Consider the following 18,925-nt stretch of genomic DNA (forward strand, 5'->3'; position numbering starts at 1 on the left):
GTGGATTGACTCGAGAGTCGAGATGTCGCGCGCCTTATAAAGTACGTACAAATGCATTTTGCACATGTTAGTGCAATCTCTGTGATCGTCTTAATTCCAGTGTTTGTTTTGCAAAAGTTTTAAATAGTTTTAGTCGTACTTTCAAAAATTCCTGCACTCGACATGGGTTTATTCTAAAGTGAAGGTACTGCTTCCATTGGCATGCTATTCAGGCCTCAGTCACATTTGCTCTACGGCGAGGATACGGCGGCCGTACGCCCTGTGAATTGACAGAAACGTGCGGCGGCCACAGAGAAACTGAGGTGGCCTCAGGGTGGCCTTACGCCATTTGGCTATATTTTACAGGCCGTAGGGTCGCCGTGGAATGAAATCGCGGAGTTATAACTTTTTTTCATTTCTACGCTCGCCGTAGCAATTCGACAAGCCAAGCTATGACGTAGATGTGTTCCACGTCGACCGTACGTAGGACGTACGGTGGGCTTGGGTTTTCCGTGCGGCTGCCGTAAGCTCTTCTTAATGAAAAATGCATTTTCCCAACCCCCCAAAAATTACAGCGGCTGCACTATTTCCACGAACGCCGCACGGTGGCCTTGCGGTCTCTGTGACTACCTGCGGGCAACGCAGGGTCGACGCACGGTTCCCCTACGCCCGCCGTGCACCTACGTACGGCCTCCGTGGCAGTCTGCGTCGACCGTGCGCTACCGCTAGAGATCGGAGTATAGTTGTTTGCCTATACATAGTGGTGCCCCCAAAATCCGAATTTAATTCGTTCCAGGAGGTTGTTCGGATTGCAAAAAGTTCGGATTCAAAAAATATTTTCCCAATAAGAAATAATGTAAAGTGAATTAATCTGTTCGTGGACCCAAAGAAAACCCACTTTCAAGACACTTTAAACTGAAATTCCCCATGTGTAAGGTAAAATAAGATGAGTAAATTACCTTCGGTGGCGGTGTATTGTATGTAAACTGGTACAATCGCCACATCCAAAGGTCCACACAGGCTCGAACTCCGGCCTGGGTTTCAGATCGCTCGCGCACTCTGCGAGAGCGCTGCCCCCAGGGCAACTCATCAAACATGATGCCCCCAGAACCACAATCACTTTCATCAAACGCATCGGGCTGACGTAATCATGGATATTCCAAATTACAACTGGTTTTGCTGTGAAATTCAATCCTTGCCGGACAGTCCGTCACACCACGTGATCGGATTGCTTTTTTGTTATTAATTAAAACACAAGATGATTAAAAAAAAAAAATGAAGGTGAAAACACGAGGTAAGGCCTAAGTCACATTTGGAAAAAAAAATTAACGGACATTATCGGACAAAAAAGTCTAGTTATCGAAACTTAACTGGTTCCTTTGTAACGATGAATGGTAGTTAACTTCCGATAATAGTCCGATAAAAATAGTAAACTGATAATTATCTGTTATCGGGTTATCGCTTTTGTGCCCAACGCTGGTGGAAAACACCTCTACTCCGATCTCTAGCGGTAGCGCACGGTGGACGCACGGTCGACGCAGACTGCCATGGAAGCCGTACGTAGGACGCCAGGCGGCCGTAGGGGAACCGTGCGTCGACCCTGCGTTGCCCGCAGGTAGTCACACAGACCGCAAGCCCACCGTACGCCCTACGCACGGTCGACGTGGAACACATCTACGTCATAGCTTGGCTTTGGCGAATTGCTACGGCGAGTGTAGAAATGAAAAAAGTTATAACTCCGCGGCTATAATTCCACAGCGCCCCTATGGCCTGTAAAATATCACCAAACGGCGTAGGGTCACCCTGAGGCCACCTCAGTTTTTCTGCGGCCGCCGCACGTTTCTGTCAATTCAGGGGGCGTACGGCCGCCGTATCCTCGCCGTAGAGCAAATGTGACTGAGTACTTCCACCGACGAACTGAATGAACAAAGCGCGAAGATGCGGGTCGAACAGGTGGGGGAGACACGTGAACAAACATGAACGCCACATTTTGCTCGGTTTTTTAAAATGTATTGGGTTTTTAGGGCAAAATTTTCTCGAAAAAAATTGTTCGGATTCCAATTTGTTCAAACAGCTTGGCCGTTCAGATTCTGGGGGCACCACGGTATATTATAGTTATAGTATATTCAGTCATATATACTGGTATATTTTTATTTCAGTAAAAAAAAGGACTGGTATATATATACCCACTCGTTACCGTCCGTCTGGCCGCATGTTCGCCTTAGGCCCCCTGCGGTCGCCTTGCGGGCACCTTTGAGGTCTCCTTGCGTCTGCCTTGAAAATTCTATGGCCGCCGCAGGGACGCCCTAAGGTCACCGTGCGACATCAAATCAAAGACCGTACGGCACCCCCACGTTTTCGGTCTCCACAATTTATAAACACGCCGTGCGGCTACCCGAAAAAAAAGCATATGTGACTGCTACATTGTGTGACCGTGGAAATACTGCGGCCGCTGTAGAATTGCTAGTGGCCGCAGATTTTGGAGACCCCACGGCTGCCGTGGCAAATGTGACCTAGGCCTCATTAACATTTAGCCAAAATGCTGTAATAAATGAACAGGGAAAAAATGTTTGCACAACTATGAAAGACAAATGTATCTGTACTATTACACGGCCTCATAGCCTCGGGACTCTTAGCATTGACTTATACATTGTGTGCATGCTAATACAAGTTACTTGTCAACTCTAGAGTCTAGACTAGTCCGATAAATCCGTCGTCCATCAGACTAGGCCGATAAATCTGATGTGCTGTAGCTTTATTTTATTATTCTCTTTTCTTCATTGTTTTCTACTGGTGCTACATGACGACAGTAGGAATGAAATAAATAAAAATGCAACAGAACGTCAGATTTATCGGAATACTCGAGACAATTGTGTCACAAGGTGTGTTCTGCACACAAGTTTTCATCGTATCCGGACAGCGAGATTGCTTCGTTTTATGCGCGGAGAGATACGGCCGATGACATGGGCGGCCTTGTTTTTGATTAATTCGCTGTGGAGCAACATGTCCGCTGTGCTGCGCTGGTCACGTCACATCACTAAAATATTTCTGATATCGAGCAGCATGCAAGTCGAATTTACATTATTGAATTACGAATAGGATTTAATCTAAGCAGTTGTTATTTCCGAGTCTTCCTTCGATGTCCTCCTGATCATCATGAACTCTGGGAATTTCATTGCCATTTTTCTCTGCTTGTCCTGCTTCGGGCTCGAACTGGTAAGACCGTACTTCATTTCCAGCTGCCTGAACTTCACCTCCCGCGACTATGTTATCCGACAATTCTCCATCTGATTCAGACCAAAATCCTTCATTTCTCTCACACTCACTGTCGTTACCAGACAAATCAAAGTCCATGTCATCCATTATTCAAAACCAAATGTTCGATTTTTTTAAAGCAGAAATGAACGAAGTGATTGAGTCGACCAATCAAATGTGGAAACACACAGCAAGCCAATAGAATCACGTAGACCACCAACCTGAGTAATTAACGTGCAGCCTTTGACATACTGTACGTGACGGCATGTGGGTTACGCCCCTTTCAGTAGAATTTTTAGGGACGTTCCCGAAGAGGTTTGTTTTTTTTAATTTTACATTTTACAGAATGAGTATTGTGAAAAACCATTGTCAGATCTGAAATCACGATGAAAAACCCCTCTCGGACATATATAAATGAAATTTATGTACTTTGGCATGTCAGGGGACCTTTAAAGCTTTTGTTGAAACTCAACGGGTCTATTTTCCGTAACACAAACAAACCAAGGGAAGATTGAACTGCCAAAAGGAATAGGACAGCGGGTAGGAAAAAAGAAATGCAATTAACAAATAATTAATTATATACAGTGAGCTAAAAACAAATCTGAAGAAATCTAAGGCGCCTTACTCTGGACTCAATCACAGACGGGAAAGTGACAAAAACTGGGTGGCTTATCACTGGTGGTCGGGACGTCGAAGGAGCCGTAGACAGGCAGGATGAGCAGGAAATGATGCGGAGATCAGATGATGGGGAGACGAAGCAGCAGGCAGCCAAAACGGGCACAAGGCGAAGACAGGCAGTGGCAGGCAGGAAAGAAGGCACCGACACATCAACTGTTTCTCCTCAAGGTGCTTCTCTGGTTTTCCTCAAAACCTTCTCTGTCTCTGTTCGGTCACTCTCCTCAGAGACACTCTTCTCCTCAGACTATTTACTCCTCCCTCCTCTACCTCAGAACTTGCACAATCTCTTTCCGCCCTTGTCAGCTACTCCCTTCGCTCGAGAAGCGATTCAAGCTCTGACCCGAGAGACATTCGTAGCTCCCCCCTCTCTTCCTCTCTTGCTTGGCAGAGCCCCAAGCCACCAGACTCCACCCGGAGGGGCATTACAAAGGGGCTTTACGTGCAATTCCCTTACCATAATCCCTAACTAATGATTAACACGCACCACCCCCTGTATGATGCACATTCAAATAAAACATTCGTTTAGCTGATGTGTCCCTACATATTATGAGGGGCAGTCAATAAGTAACCTTAAAATGGCGATATAAATTCGAGAATGTAATGTGTGTAGTTGTACACGACATATGTTATATCTATGGGTAAGAGTCATGTTTTTCCTGTTTTAGATCTGGCAACATTGAGCGTATGACATCAGTGGAGTAGTTCCAAGATGGTGGCTCCCTTAGAAGCATGCACCAGGGAGGAGCAACGTTCTGATGTTGGCATTTCCCCCTTCTCTGTCTGCTGTTCCTTTTGTGATGTCACGTCCTGATCTGTTGTGTTGCAGCTCTTCCATGAGCCTGGACTCTCTGTACAAAAAGTCCTGCATTGTTTTTTTGTGTGACAGCTCTTCCAAAGGCCTTAGACCCTGTGAAAAAAATCCTCTTGTGTATTATCATTGAGGTGGTAAATTTTTTTTTTAAATACCCAGATAAATTGCAAAAACGTAAGGATGAACAGTTCAGCTGGTGGTCGAAGTTAATTCTTTTTAACAAGTACCAATTATTGAAAGATAGCTCTCAAATAAGATAGTCAGTCGGATGGACAAGATTGCATCAGGGTCACAGAATGTAAGAAGTTCGAACATTCGGTGATGTTACTGACCTGATAAGAGTCCCGGGTACAGGGCCGTTGTGTCGAATGCCATTGGCATGTGGCCACGGTACATATCAGCATGAACTGCCCGCATTGGGTGATCATAAGAACTGTGGGTGCTCGGCCGATCTCCGACTGTCCCAGCCGGTGACTTGGACGAGGCACCTTCCCTTGATGTCGGTGTCGTCCTGCGTTCATGGCTCACCACCTTTCCGACTCCAATTCCACCTGAGGGCAGGAGTTCACATGAGAAGAAATAAGAAGTTCATTTGTGTTTAGTCAGTTTATCATGAACACCACAGCAGAGTTCACCGCCGGAAAGGTCACAAATGAAACAGAAGACTGAAGAGCAGATTTAACAATTTTATGCAACTGGTTCATTACGAAGCCCCAGATTATCAGGATACCTTCAGATGAACGAGCAACAATTGGAGAGGCACGCGTGATGGATCCGGGATAGCTGACAGGTTGTCTCCGGTTTGCCAGATGTTCCTCGTAAGAACCAGGGCTGGTGCGTGACTTGCTGGCATCGTGCGTAGTCGCACTACGTACCACCGAACCACAAAGCACCGAATTGCAAACCGCTGACCCACGCAAACGGGACAGGTCCTCAGGTTTTGAGTCATCACGTGGGGTCCAGGTGTTCCGGCATGACGTTGGGTCCCCTGAGCTGTCGCCACCACAACCGGTCACATCAGGAGCTAGTAAAGCAAGGTGGGGCAATGGCATGCCCGGAATGGCCATGGAACCAGTCAGCATCGACTTGACGTCATGCTTGGTGTAGCCTGTGGCGCTGCCTTCAAACTTGACTCCCTGATACAAACAAACAGAAGAAAAAACGGAGAGGGAAAAACAGAGATTAAAAAATGCACAAGGTCACAAAACAATCAGGAAATTATCTATCTATAATTCCAGCAGTGTGTGTGTGTGTGTGTGTGTGTGTGTGTGTGTGTGTGTGTGTGTGTGTGACCGCTGTTTCTCCACAACCACTGGTGCGATCTAATTGAAACTTGCCAGGTATACTACTGGGGCCCTGTGGATGTGCCTTTTCAAGGTTTGATATTAATCGGACAAGTGGTTCCCAAGTTATGGCCATTTATTTACCAACCAATGACAAGACACGTTGCTGCGTCGGCGTGGCCGATGGGGAAAGGGCGCCTTAGTTATCGTGGCGTAGGAGTGGCAATGGTCAATGGCAGCGAATGTCATGGCAAGCAAAGACAGGGAGGTAAACTTGATTTTAATTAACTCTGTGTGTAAGTATCACAGCAGTTGTTACTTCAATGCAAGCGATAATTTGTGGAATGCATGTGAACATTCCGTACGGGCACGCACCACTTCCAGATAGTGATGACTTACTGTACTCTAATAATTTCTCGATTTCTTATGCGCATTTACAGATAAACACAATATCCCAATCCAGTCGTCGTTTACGAGAGCGAAGGAACGGCCTGTGTGGTTTTGTTTTTTCTCGTTTTTTTTGTTTGGTTTGCATGTACGGCCACGCACGTACGGTGTTTGAAAAAATTTTTTTTTGTTGGTTTGCAAGTACAACCACGCACGTACGGCCACGCACATACGGGCATGCGAGAGCGAAGGAACGGCTTGTGTGGTTGTTGTTTTTGGCACACGGTTTGAAAGTTTTTTTTTTGTTTTTTTTTTGTTTTTTTGCACGTACGGCCACGTACTAGCACGTACGGGCACGTACTAGTATTTGAAAAATCAACACCACCCCAACATCAAATACAGAGTCATGGCTTGCGGAAGAGCCAAACCACAGAACAGATCAGGATGCAACATAACAAAAGGAACAGTGGAAATAGAAGGGAGAAACGACTGATATAAAAACAATCAAGGAGTGACGTATAAAACAACACTTGCTATAACAATCACAGAGTTCCTGTGCAGTCAGCTGTTGGGGGCAATTTTCTGAGCAATATGGGGGCAATTTTCACTTCTCATGCTTTTGGAATCTTCTTGGGAGTGGGCAGCACCAAATCTTTTGGACTAAAATCGTACCTTAGCATCAAGTATGAGGAACGTGTTGACATATTCATGCCACAGTGGAAAACCAGTTTTTAAAAAAACTCCAGGCAGACTGTGTGGGTGGAAAAAAAAAAAACAAACAAAAAAAAAACGTAGGGCCACTAGACCTGCAGCTTATCTAGGCCTTGGCCAAATGTTGCAACCTAAATTTGGTAACATTCTATCTAGTAGGTCTGGAGAGGAAGGTTTTTAAAGGAATTTACGCGATTTTCTGAAACATTTATTGTCCGCCATTTAGAAACACTTCCAGTCATGTGATCGGCATGACCTCCACAATTTAACATCACGACCCTGTTCTGATGTTGTAACTCAAATGTGGTGGCATTCAGGCTGGTGGGTCTGGAGAAGAAGATCTTTTAAAGGAATGAATGTGATTTTCCCAAAAGTTGACTGAGTCGGCCATTTTGACACTTCCGGTGATGTGATCAGCATGACTTCCGCACTTTAATTAACATCCCTACCCTAGCCTAATGTTGCAACCCAAATTTGGTAGGATTCACACATCAGCTTCTTTCCCATGGCGGTTAGCATATTTCTTTCATCATTTGGTGAGAAAATTCAAATTCAGAATTTAGTTTATCAGAGAACTCAAAGCATCATGCTCTCAGAACTTTGTGATTGAAGGTGGAGATGCATTAAGTTGTTCATCGTACCCCCCAATCGATATACATCATAAAACTGTAATAGTTTTTTTTTTAAGGTTTTAACCTGTAATAGCTTCATTACAAAAATACTATGAATAAGAAAACGATGAAAGTGTCTCAAAGAAAGAGCAATTTTTTTGGGATACAATGTCGAGGCTCGTGGAAGAGTGAGAACACAGAATGGATCAGGACAGGACAGCAGAACAAAAGGAACAGCATAGGGAGAGGGGGAAACGCCAACAGCAGGGCCGAGGGACAAAATAAATGGAGCTTGACAACAAGGGAAGCGGGTAAGAATGAGGGGTCAGGGAGGTGCAGAGAGTGGACAATATGTATAGAGGTGCAAACTTTCAGGAAGGCATTTTGGAAATATGGGGGTGGGATGGGAGTGGGTGGAGGAGGAGTGGTGATGGAGGGAGGAAGTGGGCAGAAAATATCATGGTTTTGTATGATCTGCGATGGTGATGAACAGCTGTCTTGAAGACATGGAGGGAAGATGAGATTGAAGATGATGTGGAAGGTGATTCTACTGGTGGGTAAAAAGAGGAACAAATGAATGGAGGTAAGCAGTGATTCTGGATTTTTGGAGTTCTACCACAAGGGGGTTGATAGTGGACCAAGTGTGCCCTGCAGAAACCTGGAAGAAGTAGGGGGGAGGGGTGAGATAGAGCACAGAAAGGGTAGAGGGTGCAAGACCAGAAAGGAGGCTGTGGAAGAGAGAAGTACCACCGACTTGTCTGCAATGGCAAAGAGATAAGCCCATCCCCTCAGCTTCATCGCGGGAGATTCCAAAGATCTTGAAAGCCTTGGTTTCCACAGTGTCGAACTGAGAAAGGTGTGAGGCAGGGGCGCAAGCCCAAAGGCGACAGTAGTATTCCATCAAGCTGTGGAAGAAGGCCTTGTAGGTGGATGATAGTTAAAGTGTGCCAAGGAAGGACTTCACATTATGGAGGATGCCCAATCAGCAGCTGGTTTTGGAGGCCAACTGAGAAATGTGGTTTGCCCAAGAAATATCATGACTGGTAGTGAGCCCAGAGTTCCAAGTGTTTGACCAGCTTGTGATTTTATCAAGGTCTGAAGAGAGTGAAGAGGCTGCAGCCTACCTGTCTGAATAATGAGAGATATCAGGGTGGTGTCATTAACAAATAGATATGCAGTATTTTCCAGAAAGTCAGAGACATCGTTTATGAAGTTTAGCAATAGGATGAGGCCAAGAACACTGCCTTGGGGCACCTCCAGCCTTGACAGGGAGAGAAGATAAAAGTATTAAGTTGAGAGCTACATGTTGGCTGTGAGAGTAGAAGAAGTCAGTAACCCAAAAGTGCAGTTGGTCTTGGATGCTACAGGTAGAGAGTTTGGAGAGCAAGGCAGGATGCCAGACTGCATCGAAAGCTCGAGATATGTCCAAGAGAGACTGCCCTGACCTCATGTCTGACATTGTCGGCCTCCGTCCATTGTTAGGAGAGTAGAAGCAGCATGTCCAAGGTAGAGTGACCAGGTCTGAATCCAAATTAATGATGAGAGATGAGGTTGATGGAGAAAAGGAAGGATTTCGTGTCAACTGTGATGATGGATTCCATGACCTTGCTGATGATTGGAAGCAAGCTGATATGCCTGTAGTTAAGGGGATCGGTTTTTGCACCTTGTTTATGTAATGTGGTGATGTTGGCTTGTCAAGATGAAAAGTCAAGATGAAAAGATTTAGTCTAAAGAGAAGTAAATTCAAAATTTAAATCAAAGCTGTGATGATTGTGCTCATCGGTGTTGCACAAAGTTCAAGTTGAACTTTCCCGCATACCCGCAAGAAAAGATCATGGCTCGTCCGTGATCCCGGGATCTCTGGGGTCTTTCGCTGATGTTGGTGTAGTAGCGTCGCTGAGTCGACCACTGGACGCCCATTTCCTCGCATTATCTCGTGGATAGATCGGCCAGCCTCCTTTACCGTGTGCACGACTTCATAAGGGCGACTGCGCTGTATCGTGCCATCCGATGCAGCTTTTAGATTTGTGTCCTCACGCTTAATCTGCTTTGTTTCTCGGCGGAATGCCTCGTCCACCTCCATCTGCAACCGTGGCGTACCTGTGACACGCCACAACACGACACTGGGAAATCAGGAAAACCCCAAAAAGCAGCAAATCCCAAACCTAAGTAAAGAGCGATCAATATTCATGTTGTTGAACAAGTTATGCTCTGCTCATCATCCACCTGAAAGCACTTTGGGAAGATTTGTAACCAGCCTGCAATTTAGCTGAATGTCAGAAATTAATGAAAACATTCAATGTTTTGATGATGCAATCAAATCTGCAATCGTGAGATCTACAACAGCCAATAATCCTCAGTATTGTCTGGATAAGGATGAGGGAATACTGGAATGATAGAGTACAACTTGTTAAGAAAGGATATTATTGGATATCTAGGCCAAGATCCCAGTAAATAACAACTGAATGAGCATTTGTGCTTGTAAGCAAGTGTGATGCGAGACAAACTCAAAAACATGAAGAAGCAAGTCCTTAACAAGGACTTCCCCCCACCACAATTTAAAATGGGATGTATAGATTTTACATTTAAATAACTAACAAAAGAAATATATAAATATGTAAGTAGTGTACATTGCAAAGTGTGTATAAAAAAATTAATAATTAACGGTGGTATGCCAATAGCATTAATGGCAAATTGTACATAAATAAATAAAATAGTTGGAAGTTGTGTGTTGGTAGTGGAAATGCTGAATCTATATAAATAATTCAAGTGTTTGCTTGTACGTTATTCTTTCATGGCAGAAACGTAACACCTAGAAGGCACAAATTTTGGGTGTGGGTACTTCAGAATCTGGGCAGGGTTTGAAGCAACACCCCCACACAAAATCCCCCCCCTCCCCAGAAATTTTCTGAATGTATGTTTGCATAGTTCTGAAAATTATGGAAAAAAGACAGCTGGGCCAATCTCCAACTGATTTTGCAAAAGAGCGAGGGATACCCAAGTTCAAGTCAAGAGCACCAACAAAAATCCCCTCTTCAAAATTACCAAACCCCTCCCCCCTCCCTTTCAAGGAAAGTGTATGTATTGCGAGTATGTCAAAACGGAAAGGCAATTCCACCAAATTTTGTAAATGTGTTGGGGTACCCAGGGTCAGGTCATGGGTCCAAACCCCCCTACCCCCCCACAAATCCCACTCCAAAAAGGCGTTGCCCAGGAATAAGCCACGTAGGGGTTATGTATGGCACACGTTGTGCATTGAAAACGTGAAAATCTGATAAATAATTCAATTTGTGTGTTTTTTGTGCATTTCTTTATTACTCTTTCATGGCTGAAACTGTTGCCGGGAAAATCCCTCTCCTCCCTAGCCCGGGTAGCACCTGCAAGAATAGATGCAAATAATTTGAATAAGTATTTATTTTTACAGACCTTCTTTCGGATGCAGCACATGGCTGCGAGTGGCATCTGTGGGTGAGGGGAAATGGCTGTCCTGCTGATGCAACACCACTTGTTAGTTTAGGGCAGGAATTTGGAATTTGGCCAGGGTGCCGGTGAAAGCTCACCTATTCTTTGTGAAGAACACTATGGGATCTTTAACGTCCACCAACTAATGCTGGCAGATGGGATGCCCGGTTTAATGTCCATCCAAGCGAAGGCTGACACATTGATGCCTCCTACTGCCTGGAATAAATCAGGATGACAGTTTATACCCTGGCTGAGATATGAACCCAGTGAGTGTGTATACCTCTCGGCCATCCTGTTGGCCCCCAATTAATAACTCAAATTTATGTGTTGGTCATGGTGATGGTAATGTGGATGTAAATAAATAAAAAAAATTCAGAGTTGTGTTGGTAGTGCAGATGGTAAAGTGTACATAAATAAATAATGGTTCCCCAATAAATTCCCAATATTCCAAATTAGCTGGGATCCCAAAATCATTTGACATGCCTCATGTCAACAAATCATTGCATACATATGCTGCATATGAAAAAAATGGGTCCAGTCATTGTCGTGTTGAGGCTCCAGACGGATCCACTGACAGACTGGCAGCACCCAAAATATTGTTGTGGGCCAGGGGCGAGGACGACCGCTAGACGGAGCAGTTGGGCCGTCTCCACCCGAACACCCGGAATTGAAAGGTCGTCACCCCGGATAACTCTGGAGTCGACGGGTCGCTTAAAGGACAGTGGTCACCAATATTTCGACGGCATGAGGTAGGGTCCCACTTGTCTATTCCAATTTACCTAAGTATTCACGCCATCTAACTACCGGGGAAGCCACACCCTCGGCCGGCTTTGTCCAAACCGAGTCGCTGTTCTGACTCGGATCCGGCATAACCAAGCGGGAATTACCAAAGCCGTGCCGGCCCAAATGACAACTTACGGCACGGACGGCCTCCCTAACTCTCAAGCTCGCACTATGCTGGGCCAATGGAAGAAAACACGGACAACGAACTGGAACATTTAACAGTTATTTATTTACAATAACAAGACACAGTGTGGACTTATTCCGAATATACAGGCATTGCACAATGAGCAATCAACACTTATACAATTTCTACTTATAGGACGGCATCACCACAGACACACACAGCAAAAGAAAATGGACCGGATTATCTTTATTTCGACCCTCGCAGCCAAGGGGATAGACAGGCTGGAGGTCAGAGTTTGGTCGGTTCCTGGCCGCCTCATGCAGTTTGGCCCACGACTGCAGGTGTGAAACTCGGGGTCGTCGGCGAGCCCGGACACAGTATAGCAGGGTCCAGGTGGGGGCCAGGGTCGCTCCTCACAGAGGGCCAGCGGAGATCCCCGGCTCGGACTCTGGGTTATTGCTCGACAAAATGAGAGATGGAAGTCGACGGCTGTGGAATAGTCAGAGGACCAGCTTGAGACACGGCAATGACGACCACCAACGACGCACACCAAGAGCAATGGCGACCCCTTTCTTCTCCGACAATTCCAACCCAACTCCAGCGAACACTCAGGGGAGCCCAGCGATTCTTATTCATCCACTGGCCGGGGTGGGGTGATCGGTCCTCTGAGGTAATCTTTGCCCTGATTGGACAGGGTTTCGTGGGGTGATATCTGTCCCCCTCTGATTGGACAGGGGGAAAACCCTGCCTTTCTGGGGCGGAGTCAGAGCTCTGCGGTAATCTTTGCCCTGATTGGACAGGGTTTTGTGGGGTGATGTGCTGGCCATCTGTGATTGGACAGGGGGGAACCCCCTCCTTTCCTGGGCGGAGTCGGTGTTCTGAGGTGAGGAAACTTCCACCCATGTCCGTGGTCGAACGCACGTGGGCAATGGCGTCGATGGTGTGAAGAAGTGAAGGATTGATTTGTTGGCGTTGGGTAATGCAAAAATCTAACTCGAAAGAAACTTCGCAACGCACACATGTAATTCCCTTTATGCTAGGTTCCCACTGTCGTGCGATCCGTTACGAAAGCCACGATTGGCCATTCGTAGCTGATCAAGGAATTTCTCTGAAAGCTGTTCCCACTATCACGATGCGCGGCACGATTGAAATTGTGGTCTCACAGAGCGTGGTGTTTGTCTTGTCCAAGATCGATCCCGATCACCACGATTAGGAAGCACGATTAGATGCGATCTGTCACGCTTTGTTACGATGCAATACGATCTGATACGATGATCCCAATTGACAATTGATCGTGTTGATCGTAGAAAAATTTTGAACCATTCAAAAATTTTCTACGATTAACACGATTGCCACGACTGACCTCAATATCTGATAATTCTGATAGGATCACCATGATTAGTCCACGATTAAGACCACGATTTTAATCATGCCGCGCATCGTGATAGTGGGAACCTAGCATTAGACATAGGGAGGAATCTAACTATACACATACTTATTGGAATAACTAAGCTTAGGGACTTGCTGTCTGTTTGTGTGCAAATGGCTTCCAGATTCGTAACAATATAAGCCCCCAGCAGGGCCAATGCCCAGTTAGGGGAATAGTTAGTTAGGGGAATCTCTGCCCACTGCAGAGAACACTCAAACAGTCACATATATTGTGGGTCAAGTTCTGAATCATGTGAAACGATAATCCACTGGAATATTAAAAGCCTTTCAGAGGTATGAGTGAGGAATTCAGCAAATGCGTGAGAGAAGGCCAAACTGACCTTGCAAGATGGACCCAAAGACTGATGCTCTTTCCTTTGTATCCAAACCTTCCTGCTGCTGCTTCTGGAATAAACCTGAGTTCAAACACAATGCCACTGTTACATGAAGATTCGGAGAGAAAATAAACATTGTTGTATTGTTGCGCGAATCTGATAGGGGGTAATAGGAGTAATACTGTTACGGGGAAGGGTATCGGTGGCGAGCACGACCGCTAGAGGGAGCAGTAGAGTCGGCTCCACCGAACACACCGGGATTGAGGTCGTGCCTTTTGGATAAGTCCAAAAGGCACAGGTCTCTGACTCGACCATGAATCGCCAATAACTCGACCGCATGGGGTAGGGTCAATTGCCAAACTTCAATATACCTAATTACCTTTGCCCACACGGGCAAAGCTACCAGGGAATTCACACCCTCGACGGACCTCGAACGGAACGAGCCGTTACCGTGCCCGAACCGTGTGTAACCCGAGCGGAGGTTACCAAGGCCTGTTGGTCCAAATGAACAATTTTACAGCGCAAACGGCCACGCTATTTCTCAATACACACCATGCCAAGCCAATGAATAACACAGAAACGAGCTGGAACATTTAACAAAAGGGATATTTATTTATACTGGGACAGGGGAGCACGCAAGAAGGCAGAGTTAACCGAATAAAAGGAATGCAATTGACACACACGGCACTTAAACGTTTCTACTTCAAAGACGGGCCCACACACAGACACACAGCCCCCAAAAATAAATGATGGCCGCGGCCTTTATTGATACCCCCAGCTCGGAGGGAAGGTGAGCTGGAGGTAAGAATCTGGCTTGGACCTTCCCGCTTCGTGCCGTTGTCGATGATCTGGCCCGGCGAGACTCAAACACGCAACATGATGCTGCTCCAGGCACCAGGTATGGAGGGTAGCGTCGGGCGCTGGCATGCTCCACCGGCAAAAACAGGCAACAAGGCAGGCAAAGCAAGTCAGCTAGGCAGGCAGGCAAGCGATTCTCCTCAGGCTCGCAGGCAGGTGATTCACGGCGGGAAGAAGACTCTCAGCCAGTCGCCCCCACACAATTATTCCTCTTTTTTGAGAGGTGGGAGAGATCCGTCTCGTGTCATTCCCCTCCTCATTGGACAGGCGTGTCGCGCAATCTCCCTGCCGTCCGAGATTGGTCGGGAGTGGTGCTCATGTCTCCACCCCTCGACCAGGAAGTCGAGCAGCAATATGTTGCGTTGTCGCCCCATTGGCCGAGAGGCGGTAGACGTGCTCGCACCCCTCCGATTGGCTGAGAGGGGCGCCATGCCCATATTTGGAGCGAAATCCAAGACGCCAACGTCCAAAGAAACCCCGCCTGGCACATTGGACTCCGCCCACGGCTGTGCTTGACACGCATGCGCGTGGGAAAGGCCGATGGTGAAGAAGCGAGGATGGGCGTTGTAGTTGTTGAAGTTTAAAATGTAAAAATCCTAACTATAAAATAACTCAGCGCACGTACAATTAATCACCCATTAAACATATAATAGGATGGGACCCTAACTAGAAACACAAACTTACCGATATAACTGATCTATAGGACCTGGCTGTTGTGTGCAGTAAGCTTCCAAATCCGCAACAATACGTCCAAGTGATGCCATTAGTAAATGTCTGGCAAAAGAGTATGGTATCGATGTGGAAATGACAGGGAACATGTCGAAAAATGGAATTAGGAGCTGATAATCGTGATTCCCCTCCCGATTTGAATGTGCCTACACCCCCACATTGCCCCCCTCAAATTCCTGACTCCTTAAATCATTCCTTTGTTATTTGTCCATATGTGTTTACTGCAATAAAATATCGACAACTGCTCCATTGAGGGCGGGTGGTTCCCATCTGGGCGTCAACAGAACATTCCACGGCCATGCACTGAAGGGAGGAACCGTCGGACAACATCACAACGGTGAGCGTGTCACAGCACGAGTTGGTTCTTGCAGAGAACCAATCAGTGCACGGTTGCGAGTTAAAGATCTCCCACAGGAGATTAGACCACAAAGAAGTTGGCATACAGACAGAATCCACAACAGATGTGTTGAATAGCATTGGCTCTGCATGAGACCCTGAAGGAGATGAACATAGAAGCTCAACAGAACTTGGGCAGATTGGCCATGAGCGAGCCCAACAAAGGAATCGGACATGGGTACGAGAGGAGGCATCCCTCTCTCCCTCTCATTCCCGCCACATGCCAACGTTCAGAATGCCATCTCCCTGCAAGGACTAAGGGATCTCATGCAAGCCATTGTGTGGGAGAAAGGTCCCACATCTCTGTCTTGGTGCTCTGTGTTGTCTTTGATGCCCTTTTCTTTTTTCTATTTTTTTCGCCCGACCCAGTTTGTTGATCTGTTTCATGACTGGAAAAGGTAGTGCGTTAAGCCGAACGAGATATCGTGGGCATGTGGGTTTTTAAATGTATAGTGTGTAAAATTATTACAGTGATACGTGTCTCTCTCTTTCCCTTATTCTCCTGACCTTTCATTATTCATTTATTAAAACCTGTTCTCACCATTTGAGAGTTTGCTGTGCATGGTTAATTTATTTGGCATTATCACCTTGGTGCGGAATTAAACGTGCGACAATTGGGAGATTGGCGCCGACCTCATTAGAAGGCCATCTTAAACCTACAGCTATGTCTTCTTGGGTTCAATTACACAGGCCATCTCGTCGACTGATGATCGATTGCAGGTACAGATTCTCCTTTGAGTTTTTGAAACGGTGAAAAACTGGGTGGGGCGAAAAAAAAAGGAACAAAGAAAAGGGCATCAAAGACAATACAGAGCACCTAACCATACTCATATCTTCAGATGAGCTGTAATTACTGTACAGAAATACAGTAATCCCTTGCCAGCCAAGCCAACAGAGGAGCATCTGGTTGGAGAAAAAACACACGCACACGCACACGCACACGCACACGCACACTGTACATTGAAGCGGTGTAAATAGCACCACCTTTGGTGGTAGCTGGTATTACAAATCATCTTCACAATATAATGGAACCTCAAAATTATTAAAAGGATACATATACAGTGGGGAGAACAAGTATTTGATACACTGCCGATTTTGCAGGTTTTCCGACTTGCAAAGCACGCAGAGGTCTGTAATTTTTATCATAGGTACACTTCAACTTTGAAAGACGGAATCAAAAACAATAATCCTGAAAATCACATTGTATGATTTTTTAATAATTAATTTGCATTTTATTGCATGAAAGAAGTATTTGATACATCAGAAAAACAGAACTTAATATTTGGTGCAGAAACCTTTGTTTGCAATTACATAGATCAGACGTTTCCTATAGTTCTTAACCAGGTTTGCACAGATTGCAGCAGGGATTTTGGCCCACTCCTCCATACAGATCTTCTCCAGATTCTTCAGGTTTCGGGGCTGTTGCTGGGCAACTCAGACTTTCAGCTCCCTCCAAAGATTTTCTCTTGGGTTCAGGTCTGGAGACTGGCAAGGCCACTCCAGGACTTTGAGATGCTTCTTACGGAGCCACTCCTTAGTTGCCATGGCTGTGTGTTTTGGGTCGTTGTCATGCTGGAAGACCCAGCCACGCCCATCTTCAATGCTCTTGTTGAGGGAAGGAGGTTGTTGGCCAAGATCTCGCGATACATGGCCCCATCCATCCTCCCCTCAATACGGTGCAGTCGTCCTGTCCCCTTTGCAGAAAAGCATCCCCAAATAATGATGTTTCCACCTCCATGCTTCACGGTTGGGATGGTGTTCTTGGGGTTGTACTCATCCTTCTTCTTCCTCCAAACACGGCGAGTGGAGTTTAAACCAAAGAGCTCTATTTTGGTCTCATCAGACCACATGACCTTCTCCCATTCCTCCTCTGGATCATCCAGATGGTCATTGGCAAACTTCAGATGGGCCTGGACATGCGCTGGCTTGAGCAGAGGGACCTTGCGTGCGCTGCAGGATTTTAATCCATGACGGCGTAGTGTGTTACTTATGGTTTTCTTTGATACTGTGGTCCCAGCTCTCTTCAAGTCATTGACCAGGTCCTGCCGTGTAGTTCTGGGCTGATCCCTCACCTTTCTCATGATCATTGAGGCTCCATGAGGTGAGATCTTGCATGGAGCCCCAGACCGAGGGAGATTGACTTATCTTGAACTTCTTCCATTTTCTAATAATTGTGCCAACAGTTGTTGCCTTCTCACCAAGCTACTTGCCTATTGTCCTGTAGCCCATCCCAGCCTTGTGCAAGTCTACAATTTTGTCCCTGATGTCCTTAGACAGCTCTCTGGTCTTGCCCATAGTGGAGAGGTTGGAGTCTGATTGAGTGTGGACAGCTGTCTTTTATGCAGATAACGAGTTCAAACAGGTGCAGTTAATACAGGTAATGAGTGGAGAATGGGAAGGCTTCTTCAAGACAAAACTCACAGGTCTGTGAGAGCCGGAATTCTTACTGGTTGGTAGGTGATCAAATACTTATTTCATGCAATAAAATGCAAATTAATTATTTAAAAATCATACAATGTGATTTTCAGGATTTTTGTTTTAGATTCCATCTTTCACAGTTGAAGTGTACCTATGATAAAAATTACAGACCTCTACGTACTTTGTAAGTGGGCAAACCTGCAAAATCGGCAGTGTATCAAATACTAGTTCTCCCCACTGTATATATATATATATATATATATATATATATATATATATATATATATATATATATATATATATATATATATATATATATATATATATATATATATAAAAATATATATATATAAAAATATATATATATATATATATAAAATATATATATATATATATATAAAAAAAAAAAAAATATATATATATATATATATATATATATATATATATATATATATATATATATATATATATATATATAAATATATATATATAGTTACGGTTGTGGAATTTCGCATTACACCATAAAGAGTCCTCAGGTGAGATATATTGGTAAGTTCATGTGTAGTTAGCCCAAACCCGTTGTATAGAGGGAATATATGTGATCCATTCGGGCTGCAACGCTTCAGTTAGCCGTTTTTCTTTGGCTATTGTTAATTTGGTGCAAAAACAACAACGAA

The 18,925-nt window shown here is 45.3% G+C and overlaps 1 protein-coding gene across 12 annotated transcripts in view; it reads right to left on the minus strand.

Moving 5' to 3' along the window:
- LOC147028432 (nuclear receptor corepressor 1-like) overlaps positions 1-18,925 on the minus strand; it is a 319,774-nt gene that overhangs the window by 71,310 nt on the left and 229,539 nt on the right. For 11 of the 12 annotated variants that reach the window (XM_085878838.1, XM_085878839.1, XM_085878836.1 and 8 more), the window contains 4 exons: positions 13,854-13,928; positions 9,535-9,815; positions 5,454-5,859; positions 5,056-5,274 (listed from right to left, as the gene is read on the minus strand). In XM_085878838.1, coding sequence (XP_085734964.1) covers positions 5,056-5,274; positions 5,454-5,859; positions 9,535-9,815; positions 13,854-13,928 — 981 coding nt within the window. The remainder of the gene's footprint in view (positions 1-5,055; positions 5,275-5,453; positions 5,860-9,534; positions 9,816-13,853; positions 13,929-18,925) is intronic. The other variant, XM_085878837.1, reaches the window with a different exon arrangement.

This window comes from Eptatretus burgeri, chromosome 4 (assembly GCF_056783735.1).
Source record: "Eptatretus burgeri isolate ZD-2024b chromosome 4, Ebu_testis_v1, whole genome shotgun sequence".
Lineage (NCBI taxonomy): Eukaryota > Metazoa > Chordata > Myxini > Myxiniformes > Myxinidae > Eptatretus > Eptatretus burgeri.